This window comes from Electrophorus electricus, chromosome 7 (genome assembly GCF_041902795.1).
Source record: "Electrophorus electricus isolate QZ-2024a chromosome 7, ASM4190279v1, whole genome shotgun sequence".
Lineage (NCBI taxonomy): Eukaryota > Metazoa > Chordata > Actinopteri > Gymnotiformes > Gymnotidae > Electrophorus > Electrophorus electricus.
In genome coordinates this window covers 6,787,037-6,801,653 of record NC_137503.1, presented here as the reverse complement: position 1 = coordinate 6,801,653, position 14,617 = coordinate 6,787,037, and the positions used below count along the sequence as shown (strand labels likewise).

At 37.5% G+C, this 14,617-nt stretch overlaps 1 protein-coding gene across 1 annotated transcript in view; it reads left to right on the top strand.

The window, feature by feature from the left end:
* brinp3a.2 (bone morphogenetic protein/retinoic acid inducible neural-specific 3a, tandem duplicate 2) overlaps positions 1-13,197 on the top strand; it is a 30,367-nt gene extending 17,170 nt beyond the window's left edge. The window contains exons 3-8 of the mRNA XM_026998807.3: positions 2,039-2,229; positions 3,387-3,577; positions 6,487-6,592; positions 9,306-9,542; positions 10,329-10,551; positions 11,398-13,197. Coding sequence (XP_026854608.2) covers positions 2,039-2,229; positions 3,387-3,577; positions 6,487-6,592; positions 9,306-9,542; positions 10,329-10,551; positions 11,398-12,514 — 2,065 coding nt within the window. The 3' untranslated portion in view covers positions 12,515-13,197. The remainder of the gene's footprint in view (positions 1-2,038; positions 2,230-3,386; positions 3,578-6,486; positions 6,593-9,305; positions 9,543-10,328; positions 10,552-11,397) is intronic.
* Positions 13,198-14,617: the final 1,420 nt, after the last annotated feature.

The window sequence follows — 14,617 nt, the reverse complement described above, 5'->3', positions numbered from 1 at the left end:
TGAGCTCTTTCTCACAAATGGCCATCCTTGTTTATGGGGATCACATAAAGAGTGTTGGAAAAAGATTCTATGCTCATAACAGCTAAATATGAGTTTTCTGTACACCACCTGCTTAATTGATGCATTGCCAAAGGGTTGTTGCCATAGACACTGATGAACACAAAGATAAAATATTCACAGTTCTCTGTCTAACAGAAGTGGGGAATTTAGCTACAAATTGCTTTTTAAAGGTCATGTCATAAAATGCTACCTCCTTCTATGATAGTTAAGCTTATTAAAGAGATTCCAAATCTTTTTTTAATCATCCTTATCTCAAAGAAGGAGAAAAAGATCAATTCTAGCTCTTAGCTCTTAGTACCTTGTTTTGTATATTGTTTTTTTCTGTAATAACATGCATTTATGAGAACTCAGAAAAAAAATCAATTAAGTATCTTTAGTGTAGTATAAAGATTCCTTTAGCATGGTACAAAAATGTGACCACGGAGGTGTCAGCAGTGGAGACTGATAGATTGGTAATGGAGTTGAGACTGATGATGGCTATGATAAACATCTTATGTAGCTTCAGGAAGTGATTCATAGAGTTGCCAATAAACTGCTTTCTCTCCCTGTTTTGGGTCAGACCCACAAGGACTCACAAATGTTTAAGATAAGAAAAGGCAAGCTTATCATGCTCAGCAGTAGCTGAGGAACAAAATGACAGGGAGATTTTCTCCTACTTCTACATTGCAGGGAACCTTTGAGCTCCTGAGGACTAGCTCAGAACCTTTGAACTGCTGAGGGCTAGCCACTGCTCCCAAACCAGCTCTGCCAGTTTAGTTGAAGATGTGGCTTATGATAATGCTAAGTGAAATTGAGATAAATCATCAAATTTCATAAAGCCAGTAGCCCCTACCCCATCTGATGTAACAGCTCATGCCAGGTATATTGAGTGGTTCACAGCAGTTATATTTATATATCTTATTAAATATCTTATCCAGAACAAAACAACTTGAACCAGACAGTAGCATGCACTTTAATCCTAATGTGATTTCATGTAATTCTATTTTGCCTCTTATGAATTGCAAAACAGCAGAAGGAATTAAGAGTATTTTCTGGAATGAATCAATCAAGCATCTGGTCAGGAGGCTCCTGTCATTACTTCTGATTTAAAGTGATAGATCTCCTTTCAAAAGGTCATGTCAGCTCCATCCATCACCTGGGTATGAGGCTGCCCACCATTTTTCAGATGACTAAAGGCAAGTGGGGAATATGCCATCATTGGTGAGTACTCTAAGGATGTGTGAGATTCATGGCAAGGAGATCTTATTACCCTCTGAAAATGCTTGGTTTTTTTTAATTTATGGGTGATTCCACTTGATGAGGAGAGTTGAGAAGGAAATAAGGAATAAAATGAAAAGTGAAGGGGTGACAAAAGAGCTTGCTTATTTATTTGCTTAAAAATGAATGCAAAATGTACCTTTTATGTAAACAACGTAATGCATCATCAAGTAGGAGAAAACCTATTTAAAGTAATTTATGACATTGAATCCAAAAGTAGCAAAAGCTCTTTAGTCAGAAGTGCTTGAACTCTTCAATTAATTATACCTAATTTCATAGCATAACTAATTAGTTTCTAGGTGAATATTCTCCAGTGTATGATGAATATTTATAAAATGTATGCATCCCAAGACCAAGGTTATTTGTCTTCATTTGTGAGGCTTTTCCATGGATTTTCCTTTATTTTTAACATTCTGATATACTGTAGATGTCATCGCTAGGTAGACTTCTATGGATCTTCCTGTCAGTGCAGATTTCAATGATGAGTTTATTAAGCACATCACCTTAGGGCTATGAGTCCTGAATCATCTCCCTCTGTGTGGTGTTCATCCTCCAAATAAAACCTGCTCTTGGAATTTAAAACCAATGATGCAGTCTGGCACCAGTTATGTTTGCCCTGCTACACTCACCTTTTCCCTCTCTGCTGCAGGAGTAGAGATGTGTTAATAAAAACAGATCATTTGAAGCAGGTTTGTTTACTGCATCTTTTATCCTCTTGCAGGGAGTTTGGCCGATGGAAAGTGAATAACTTGGCTGTGGAGCGAAGGGATTTCCTGGACTCCCCCTTACCCCTCACTCCGGAGTTTATCCGGAACATTCGACTCCTGGGACGCAGACCCTCCGTCCAGCTAATAACTGACAACCTTATCAAGAAATATGGAACTCACTTTCTCCTCTCAGCAACGCTAGGAGGTAGAGATGTATTATGTGCAGCTCTAAGCCATATCATAAGAACATATGTACATAAGAACAGACACGCAATTTTTACCCAGAGGAATAAACAAAAATATACTTGGATTCTATATATTTTTGCAGCATGGATATTAATCATTGCAGGCAGTTTTAACCAGATATGTGTAAGCTCTGGTCTGTATTGAAAGACACAGAAAAACAAATACAAATATAATCTGTGCTCATACATATTTCTCCTCTAGTTTGTACTAGGTTAAACCAGGGAAAGACTGGTGGCATGCATGTTTCCCAGTGCCCTATATTTACCTAGAGTAGAGTGGAATGTGGGAGCCACATGCAGCTACATAGCTTCAATGTAACAGTGACAGGATTCTTTTGGTAGCAAAGCCTAGATTCATGTCTGAAATAACTTTCCTCTGTGAGACCCACACTTTGTCGATTAATGCATGTGACTCAGCCTACTGAAGGTTGCACTAACGTATGTATCCCATGTTATGTAAAACTCCTAGAGGCGCACAACTAATGTGACCTCCATTGCCTTGGTAAACAAGGAATATTGTGCAATGTGCAAGAATGTGACAACAAAGAGCCAAGTTTCTGCCTTGTGTCTGAGATATGACTTTGATAAAGACTGAATATCTGGGCATAGACTAGAGCTTATTTCATTCATGAAGTAATATAGTTATGACTGTTCTAAAACATGGAGATAGCTTTAGGTCATGAAAAGAGTCTTATGATGTAAACATTCTTAGAGGAAATGGAAACAGTGGAAGCAGATATCACAAGGGAATATATTTGATTGAAGAGAACATTCGGTTTATTCTATTCAAATGCATTTATGACAACTACAAATCAAAAACTCATTATATTCACCTTTATTCTCCCCACTGATGAGAGAAGACATTTTCTGCTGGAGCATATAGCAGACTTGTTCATCACTATGTATTAGTACATATTCTTCAAATAGTACCATAATACATTTCAGTCACATATAATCACTTTACATCATTTCTTATTTAAGGTATACCACTACAATGATCACAATATAATCTATAATCTATATAATATAGTCTCACAATCATGAAAATATGTTCTTTGAAGAGTTGTCATTGCAAAAACAGCTTGGGAGATTTCAGTAATTTTCCTTTCACTTTCAGGAGAAGAGGCCCTAACCATATTTGTGGATAAGAGAAAGCTTAGCAAGAAAGCAGAGGTGAGCGACTACACCAGCAACAGCACGGCTGTGACTCTGGAGGCCCTCCACCAGCTGGCTGCCTCCTACTTCATAGACCGCGAGAGCACATTGCGCAAGCTGCACCACCTCCAGATCGCCTCCACTGCCATCAAGGTGGGTCAGTAGTTATATCTCTGGGTGAGAGGATATCATAATTGTCCTAATCACTACTGCCAAACACACACTCTTATCATTAGTCATATGCACTTTAGCCACAAACAGTGTGGGGAACTCTGTTATTTACAGTCTTGTATGGATGAACATTAAGAATTCTTAAGATTTGACATGTGCTAATGAAGCCATTATTGACAATTAGCTTATAATTAATATTATACTATTAGGACATTACATTAGCTCTGCATCCAATGCATATGCAGTAATAGCCTCATCCCAATAATGTTTCCTTATTTGTAAGATTAGATCTTTAGTTTAAAACTTCTCACTAATCAACTCCCACATGCATTCTGACATTGTAAACTGGCATGTCAGTACAAACAAGTTTAAACTGGCAAATAACTGTACCATTTAAGGACCTGCCTGTTGTGTTAAATACTTTGGTCAAGCAAAGATAAATTCTACAAACGGCTACATTTACTCCATCCCAGCAGGTGTGGGGCAACCCTTCACTGTCCCTCCCTGTTTCAGTACACACAGGGGTGCCTTACCTCAGCACATCACTGTTGTGGAACTTAGACATTTTCATTAGTGTTGGGAGAGCAGATCACAGATGTGTAGGACTGTTTGTCTGTCGCTTGCTTGGGGTGGCTTGCTTGAGGCACGCACTCTTGTGAGGAAAGCTTAGGTGCTCCTTGAGTGACAGGAGCAGCAGCGAGAGGGGGGGGGGGCAGCTCCTTCAGTGGAGGAGAATGAATCTTAGAAGCAGCAGGGGCCTTAGACACATACGCCATTTCCACCGGGCGCTGACCCGCACCGCTGTCTTCATGGGACAGGCAAAAGCGAATGTTCTGCTGTATGAATTCCAAATTGAATGAGACTGGAGTGTGGGATGAGACTCCTGGCTCCTCCCCACTGGGCTCTGCAGAGGTGAAATTTAGCAACTCATTTTTGAGGAAAAGCCTGTTAGTGAGCTGGTGTTCTGGGCATCAGGGTGGAAGAAAAAATAAATTAAATAAAGAAGCACCTTCTGAAAGTCAGGACACTTCCCGCCTGTGTGGTTTTGCAAAGATTGTCTGCCTAATGTGGAAAGACTCATGTTGTTCTGTGAAGATTTTGTTCGTGATTTGATGCTTTGCCAATTCAGCTGCACTACCCTGCAAAACTGCCAGTGAAGGCATAACCCTGGTGCCTACTGTTAGGCACACCAGGGCACAGCATGAACACAGCAGGTGCACAGTCCCACTTATTTGTTGATTTGCTTTTACAAAAAACTTGCCTCTTGTGTTTAGTCCTCAGTATTACTTTTCTCTAGCCTTAACTTAAAAAAAAAGACAAAAATAGAGGATGGTTTAAAAAAAAGATTCTGTTTTAAATGAAAAGCACCCTTATACATATCTTTAAAAACAAAAACACAAAACTGTTTGCATATTACTAATCTCCATAAGGAGAAGTCCGTTTTGTCCATTTGCAGGTAAACCGCTCTATCAGATGGATTTTCAAGCTATGCAGTGTATGGCTGGAAGTACTTAGCAGTTTGGTTGAGCAGAGGTACCACAGCAGATTTAACTGTTTTGATGCCAAAATCTGGAAATTCATTGAATCCAACAACAGCTGCTCTCAGGAAACATTTCAGGATATTGATACCATATGTTAAGACAGAACAACAGACTGTTAAACAGATACATTTTGTGTGTCATTTTGCAGAATGCCAGTAAGTATAAGTTTAAAAACAACTGTTATCTTTAAAAAAAAAAAAAAAAAAGTAACATCAGATACTTATCAGATTTTCCTTGTAATAGGATGTCCTCTGTCCCAGTAGTTAAAGATTTGTATGGATATGCATCTAATCAGACTTTATCTTCCATCTCTCTCACCGACCCTCAACCAAACCAAAGCTTTTACGATTTGCCATATAATCTTTTGTGCATGGAAAATGAACCTCAAGATATTACATTAATCTTTAAATAATTGAACTGTGATCTTTATTGACTGATGCAACATATATTTTACAAGGTCAAAATCTATTGTCAAAGCAGGTCTCATTCTCTAAGAAAACACAGAGGTTTATACCCATATTTGCTTGGGGGTAACCCCTTGTACCTGTTAGTACCACTGCACTCCTCAGTGGGTTTGTGATGGAGTGGCAGAGCCCAGCCTTGTCTTACCTTATTTAACTGTGAGCCTGGAAATATTCCAATCTGCCTGTCAGATGGTACAAGATCACTGAATTGATAAAAGTGCGCCACCACCATGAACATGAAAATGTGAATCAATTAGGTGTGCTTAACTGTGTCATGAAGACATTAGGCTTAGAAAAAAAATAAAGAAGAAGTATCATGTGATCTCATAATACAATTGTAGGGAGTGGGCCATCTAGCTCCATTGGCAGTCAAAGGGAACACTGTTGCAATAATGGTAAAGTGATTTGCCACAGTTAATAAGGAAGAAGTCTTGCCATCTTTGAGAACCAGTGCCTTGCTTAAATCAAGCAGTCTTTTGATTATGTCAAATAAATAAGCAGCCATTTTCTTTACAAATACCAAAAATATCAAACAAGGAAGTAAATCAATTGTAGTAGAAGGAAAATATGTATAAATCATATGTGACAGCATGTAAGCATCTCTCCTTGAACTGATTCAGTGAAGTAGGTGATTATCTTTAAGTAGATCATCACAACATGCAAACTATCACAGTGAGTGGCACTAGTGACTTTGCAAGCACACAAAGCACTCATGGTGAAGACACTCAGAATTGTTTGTCTGTTTTTTCAGTACACATTCTCAACACTGGCAATGTTAAATGGTCCACTTGAAGGAGCATTACATGTGGTATTCGAAATAAGGTAACACACTCTACCTGTGTGAATGTTTAAACCAAAATTCTATGGTTTGTTTTTTGTTGCCCAGGTAACTGAAACAAGGACTGGCCCTCTTGGTTGCAGTAACTATGACAACCTTGATTCTGTTAGTTCTGTTCTGGTTCAGAGCCCTGAAAACAAAGTCCACCTGCAAGGTAATTTCATGTGCATTTTATTATTAGATCCTGATAATGATTTGTGTGTTACAACAGTACTACTACATCAAATGTACAACTTAGATTTTGAATTAAAATGTCAAATGGTTACATTAATTTTGCTATTTGCACAAAGAAATTTAATTGAAGATAATAAGATGAGGAAAAGATGGTGACAGATTGTCACCTTTTAATTTTATTGCATGTTGAAACAATAATTAAAATTATATTTATATATTGAAATTATATTTGATCAAGTTTGAGCTTAACTGTAATGCGTGGTGGCCCGAGTGCGGAACGGCGAGGGGCAGGACGCACAGACTTCAGCGATGTGGGCGAACATTTATTTACACAAAACGACAACAGCATTCACACATATTACAAACGCAGAACATGAACATATAATAATTGACATTAAACAAACACGATGAACACGCAAATGTTTAACAATGATGAAAAGACCATTAACCTTACATTAACACGTTACATCAACAATGACCAACGACGCGGCACACCCTGATGTGGGTTTAAATACACACAGACGAAATGAGGTACAGGTGTGTGCAGGCGTGGCCACAAATGAAAGTCCTCCCACTGCATGTGGCTGGCCAAACCACAGGCCTCGCGGGAGGCGGGCATTCCATGACATTAACATTGAGACAAATAGATTTGAAAATGTGTAAGTTTTGCAATTTGTAATATATTTTAAGTTGGCTTTAAATAATTAAACAACATGATTAATCTGGATCTAAAAACATTTTGCTTATATGTGTTTTCTTCATCACCCCTGTTTTGGTCCCTTGCCCCCCCCAAAAAAAAGAGGAAATGATACTGTTAAGTCAAAATAAAAAAAGAAAAAAGATATTACTCAACAAGGGAATTTGGTTATCTACTCTTTATTCACATAGGGTGCATTTTATTTGCTGAAGCCAGAAAATGATCAATACAGAGAAGAACTCAGAAACACTGGTCTAAAGTCCAAAGCATCTCGTTACATGGACTGGGAGAAAGTGGTGGAATAATTGGGCTGCTCATTAAATAGTACTTTTCTACTACTTGAACAGAATTTAACTTCATCTGTCCCAATACCAGGGCTATTGCACCAGGGCTGCTGAAGACCTGAATGTTTTTTCCATCTCAGGTTTATTAAAATTTGGCTTTAGCATTTAAATGTTATGCTGCAGGGCTGAGCCCTGAGTTGTTATATGCCCACCCAATACCTAGACTCTAAAACAGGGTAAAAAAAACCTGCTATTTTTTGTGGTAATAAAACACATACATCCAGAGATTCTTAAAATGACAAATGCCTTGTATTTATCTTGTTATATTCAGTTAACGTTTTTGATGTATATAGCAAAAATAATGTTTCATTGTTCTAACTATAATATTTCCTGGTTATGGATACAATCAATGAATGTGGATTAATCTGTAACAATTGTTTATCCAAATTGTGCCTGTTTACATTTAATTAACCCAAAGTTTAAAGTTTCATAATAATCTGATTTCATAAATGTACTGTTTATTTGAAAAACAAAACTAGTTTATTATGTCTACTTTAAATAATATTTTTGTGATTGTGTTGTGTGTATTTGCTTAATATTTTATAATGTGCAGTCTGTTTTGTAATAAACCGATTGTGAAATTACCATTTAAAATCTATTTTATAGACTAAATGAAAATAACAAGGTGGCATGTGCAGTGTGAAGTTTGTAGAAAGTGGTGCATTTATATAAACAGATGTAATGGCACATCTAAATATATTTTTTATGTGCTTTCTGAGATAAATAACAGCTAATAACTTTTTTTTGTCAGCAAAGTATTGTTATAGTGTTATATATATTGTTATAGCTTATACTATTAATATAGCTATCAAAACAGGTTTTGTTTCCTTGGATGTAAGGACTCAGAAAACTGTTAATTATACTCAGATAGATTATCACAGAAAAGAGGTGGTTATGTCTGTAAGATAATTCGCAAAACTGTGCAATTGTAACTAAAAACTTAAAAAGACTGAACAAGATTAGGCAGCTGATATTAGAATCAGAAGAAAACGAGTTATTTTAAGTCTGCAATGTTTCACCATCATTTATTATTATTACTACTAGAAGAATAAATGTTTCAACTCCAACTGTTCAGTGAAGACAATGAAATTGACCAATTTGGAAGAATCACATTAATGAAACAACTAACTTACCACGGGTTAAGTAAGAGAAAGAGATTTTGCTGATCCACAAATATAAAATAACTGAATGCTTGAGAAGTGGATGGTCAGTCTTATGAGGCAGTGAGTCAAAAAATAAAATATTGAGTTGCACTACAGTGCATTTGTAAGACACAGAGAGCTTGAGCATTTTCTGCATGTGGTGTCCTCGTTCATTATGTTAGAGATGATGTCATGGTCCAGGTTTGCATTACTGGAGATAGAGTTGATTTTTATTTTTATTTTTGAATGTGTATCATGTCTTGACATGGCTATTTTAGGATACTCAGAGACACTTTGAGATAATTTGAGAAATAACTGTAAGGAATGACTTAAAATGTCAGACATTGTTTCATTATTTCCATTTTACAAATTCTTTTAATGTTTATTAGTATATTGTATTTTGTTAAATTCATCATATAACAACACTAGAGTTTGGGTTGATCAGATGTAAATATGTTGTTTACCTCACCTTCCCCAACACTTTTCTGTTTCTGTTTTCTTTAATTGAAGGTTTGCAAGTCATTCTGCCAGACTACCTCAGAGACACATTTGTGCAAGCAGCTCTTAGTTACATTGCCTGCAATGGAGAGGGAGACTTTGTCTGTCGAAACAATGACTGCTGGTGCAAGTGTGATCCTAAATTCCCAGAGTGCAACTGTCCCTACATGGATATCCAAACAATGGAAGAGAGCCTCCTTCGAATCTCTGAATCATGGGCCCTCCTATATAAGGAATTTAAGGATTCAGGTAAGATATGACCTTTATTGTCCATATTCCATACAAGGGAAGTTATATGTAATGCAATTAAAGCTGCTAAACTATGAAATGAAGCTTTCCTTGTAATATGATTTACAAACAAGATTGAATAAACATTAACGACATTAAGTGAACTGTTAGTTTACAATATTTCAAGTAGGATAAATGACCCCCCAAATACCTTTATTGACAGTAGAGCATTTGACATCACAATGGTGACAATGTATGAATAAGATCACTAATATAATATTTAAGTATCATTGTCTGATTAGGTCAGGCTGCAGTAGCCATTAGTGCTGAAGTATAATTAAAATGGATTACTTTTTCTTTCACATACCTTTGTCTTTTTTTTTTCCTTCCTAAAATATCTATGAGTGCCATTACTTTTACAGTTTATGTTATAAGAGCTAGGAGAAAGCGCAAGTAGTGGAAGTATAAGTAGTTTCTCAGGTATCATAAACGTGCCCTTTGGTGAGGAATATGAAAGACATCCAATGTTCTGCTCCACTGGCTAAAATTAAATGCTTGTGTATTTCCATGGAGAATATGTTGGGGGGTAGGTTACTTTGGTGTTCACAAGTGGAATGGTTATTTTCTGTTGCTGCTGTGGGGAACAGCAAGAAAATGTTGATCATGTCCTTACAGCCCCAGTCTGGTCCATTTTTATTTCACTGTTGTTGTATCTGTCACAGAATCAGTGAGAGACAGATAGAGAAAGAAAGAGAGAAGGAGAGTTAGAGAAAAAGAGAGATAACTCCTTTCTCTTATTCTCAACAGATGAGTTCAAGATGTTCCTGACGAGACTGCCTCAGAACCTCTTTCTCAATGCCTCAGCAATCCAGCACTTGTGGCTGCTGGATGGCATGTTCCACCGGCGCTATGAGCTCCTGGAGAGCAGCATGAAGAGCCTCTTCAGGAGGGCCCAGCGAGTTGTGTACAAGCTCTTCAGTCTCAGCAAGAGATGTCAAAGACAGCCCTTCATCAACTTACCACGTGAAAAGTGAGCACAACAGCTTTGTTATTTCCTTATGCAAGTGCTGATGAGTAAACTATTGACTAACTCAGGAATGAGATAATATGTGGCCTTCTCCAAATTTGTAACTAAATTGTTGCTGGTGCCCGAAAATTGCCCATATTTTAGACTGAAATCTTGAGGGACTGGGGAGGTTAATGTTTGTCCGTGTTGAATTTTATGCCAGTTTCAGGCCTCAGACCAGTTTCTCTTTGCCGATAGCCTGCTGTGAGAACTCAGAGAAAAAAAACAAAGGTAACAGAGGATTTTAGAGCTGATTCTGAATTTTGGTGTACAGGTCAAATTATGTTTAATTGGAAAAATATGGAATTCTGTAGAACTAGAGCATGCAATTCAGAGTGAACTGTAGCCTGATAAATTCTGCTATTTGTCATTATTAGTCTAATGTAACATTCTGTTACATTCTGTGCAGTATTGGCACGACAGTGATGTTTGACATTGCTGCTTTACAAAAAAAATCAGTACTCTACATGGAAGAGCCATGAGTCAGTAACACCAAAAATTCAATATAAAAGCTAAATATAAAGCTAAATATATTGCATTTGATTCCCAAAAAGCTGAAGTGCTACATTTGGAAAATGTCATATAAACTACTCCTACATTATACATCCCAGTGATGTTTTAATGCTCCTCCTAAAGCAAGTGAAAGTAGTATGATTTTTAATAAAATTATCTTGTACCTCCTTTACTTTGATTCTGCTGTGTGACTATATTTGCTTCTGGCAAGCAGCCACACATATTGTCTGGAGCTCCACTTTTAACACATTAATGCATTCACTCACTAAATTCCATCCCCTCTTTCTTTAAATGTAGGCCACGGTCATACTGGCTGAACTACTTCCAGTCATTGCTCTACTGCTCAGAGAACAACCAGCTGGGCTTATTCTCAGAAGAGCTGCACATCTGCATTTGTGCATATGACCAGAACTCTTGCCAGGTGCCCACACCATGCTCCATTGCAGAGGGCCCAGCCTGTGCCACCTGTGCCAGCGACAACCACACTCGCTGTGGCAGCTGCAATGCTGGCTACATGCTAAGTCAGGGATCCTGTCGACCAATGGTGGCTGACTCCACAGAAAATTACTTGGGCTTTGAAACTGACCTGCAGGACCTTGAGCTCCGCTATCTCTTGCAGAGGGCTGACCGTCGCTTGGAGGTCCATGCCATCTTTATTAGCAATGACTTGCGCCTCAACAGCTGGTTTGACCCCTCATGGAGGAAGAGGATGCTCCTCACACTTAAGAGCAACAAATACAAATCCAACCTGGTGCACATGCTCCTAGGCATCTCCCTCCAGATCTGCCTTACTAAAAACAGCACCTTGGAGCCTGCTCTTACCCTCTTTATTAATCCCTTTGGCGGGAGCCACTCAGAGAGCTGGCTGATGCCTGTGAGTGAAAACAGCTTTCCAGACTGGCAGGCCACAAAACTGAACCTTCCACTGGAGTGTTTTAACTGGACACTGACTCTGGGAAACAAGTGGAAGACATTCTTTGAGACAATTCACATTTACCTGCGGAGCCGCATTAAAACAGCAGGTGCTAGTGCCAATGAGAGTGCTTACTTGGAGCCTTTGGAAATGACTGACCCCTCTAGGAACTTGGGCTATATGAAGATCAACAGTATCCAAGTGTTTGGTTATAGTATGCATTTTGACCCAGAGGCCATTCGGGACCTGATCCTTCAGCTGGACTATCCATACACACATGGCTCACAGGATTCAGCCCTGCTGCAGCTGCTGGAGATCCGAGACCGGGTGAACCGACTTTCCCCTCCAGGCCAGCAGCCTCTGGACCTGTTCTCTTGCCTGTTGCGCCATCGCCTGAAGCTCACAGCCAATGAAGTGGTACGCATTCATTCTTCTCTCCAGGCCTTTAGCACTCGACTCCCAAACACTCTTGATTATGAGACAACTAAACTGTGTAGCTAACAGCTAAAATTCCATATAGCTGTAAAATGCTTTCATACACACAGAAAAGAGTGCATGAACCAGAGCTGCAAAGAGAAAGAAGAGTTATGGATTCATAATAAACAAAGTAAACTAAGTAAATTATTGAGTCTGATATTTCACAAATTCCCATTCACAACTAGAGCAATGTACTCAAAACAACTGAGGCATTTTATCTCTATGGAGTGGCACTCAGGCCACTAGGAGAGACCTTTTGCATAAAATGGTATGTAACTTTTCTATGTCATTTTGCTTCAGTGACTCAATTCTTGGAAAGAATACAGTGATGTCAGTATGTTTTGTAGATAAATTGTTATTAAAACACTGTATAATACTATAATTATTGTTGCATTATTTACCAGCCTTTAGACCCTTTTTATTCAGCTAAAGCAGCATTTGTTGTAATGGGAGAAGACATATATTTCATATCAGGAAGTGAGACCACTTGGTAAAACTGTAATGAAATTAAATATGACATAAGAGTTTAATAAAATAATAATGAAAGATTTATTAGCATTATTTCATAGCGGTTTGTTAAACTATACTATCATTTTAAACGGAAATTCATATTTAATTTCAAAATATTATTCTGAGACAGCCAAGTGTCCTAATTTAACCCCTTAATGTTAACATTTGCAATTGTAAGTGAAAGCACTGTGTATTAATATCCCTTCATAAAGCAAATGGCATATGTTACATTAGCATTCCAGTTCTACTGTGCTATAGCAAACAATATATTTATTCATTTTACCAATATAAACAGTGCCGCCCACTACCATAATCTTTCATATTTTCACCTGTGACCTTACATATCTAAAACAAAGTGACATGGAAGGATAGGCAGTTGTTATTGTTTTTTTGGTTTACCTATTGGGTCTACAATAAGGACTAATAAAAATTTCTGTAGGGTGGTCTACGATGTGACCATGTCATTTTGTAATGATTAACCTGAAATTGCAGAGGGAGGTGGTTACTGTGTACTCAGTTGTGTTTCTTCTTTGATGTGCTACCTCTTTTTCTAAACTAGTTTCTTCTGAGGTATATTAATTTTTTATGTTCCCTTTATGTTTGTATTTTACACTTGTAGAAGTTGCAGCCTTCGAGGATTTATTATTGTCCTTTTATTTGGGTCCATGTCCAAAAAAAAAAAAAGAAGATGAAGGAAAGAAAAGGAAAGAAGAAAAGAGAGGGCACCATTTCAGCCATTATATACTAAATGACCACATGTTAAGCTAATACAAAAGTGGCAAGATGTTCCCAAATCTGACAGATTTGATTAAATGCATAGTGCCCTTGTAATCATGTACTGGAGTTTCACAGCTTCACAGTCAGTGCTGTTTTTATGCGTGTTCATATTTTTCAACTATTGTTTTTCGGTATTTTAGTTCCATTTTTAATCACCATAACTCAAATAATTTAAAGGTTTACATGGCTTGCATCAGCAACATTTTCATATTGACATAGCTCATTAACATCCAAGCAAAAACTTGCCAATGACATATAAATCTGTTCACATTATTTACCTCAAATTGGCACAATAAAACAATCATACACAAATACCATACTGTTTTATCCAGTAGCATACCTTACATGCTAAGCAATTTATTTCTCTTTTTTTTGTTATTTCATTGTTTGGGTTTTTTTGATAGCTGGAACTTTTGGAGGAAAAGAAAATGTCTTTCAGAGAACATAGAGAGAGCTGTTTTCTGCTGCTCAGATATAATGACAAGATCCTTTGGTGACACTACTAATTAATAGCTTTAACAATCCTTAGTCTGTAATGAAGTTGAAAATATCTGTTCTCAAACATGTTTTGCAGAGGTCATTTACCTTCAGTCATTATTGTGTGAGTGTTCTGTATTTAGTCCCTATTTCCCATTTTGGTTGATTTAGTCCCATTCCTGTTTCAGTCTCTGTAATACAGAACAGTCTAGAGACCATGCAATCTGATGAAAAGATCTGTGACCTTTTGTGAGCTGTCAGTCAACAGATAATGGGAATTTTATATAGCCATCAACATTCTCATTATACTACACACGTACAGATGATTCATTATATTTTTTTTTTCCCAGAGGCTACACATTT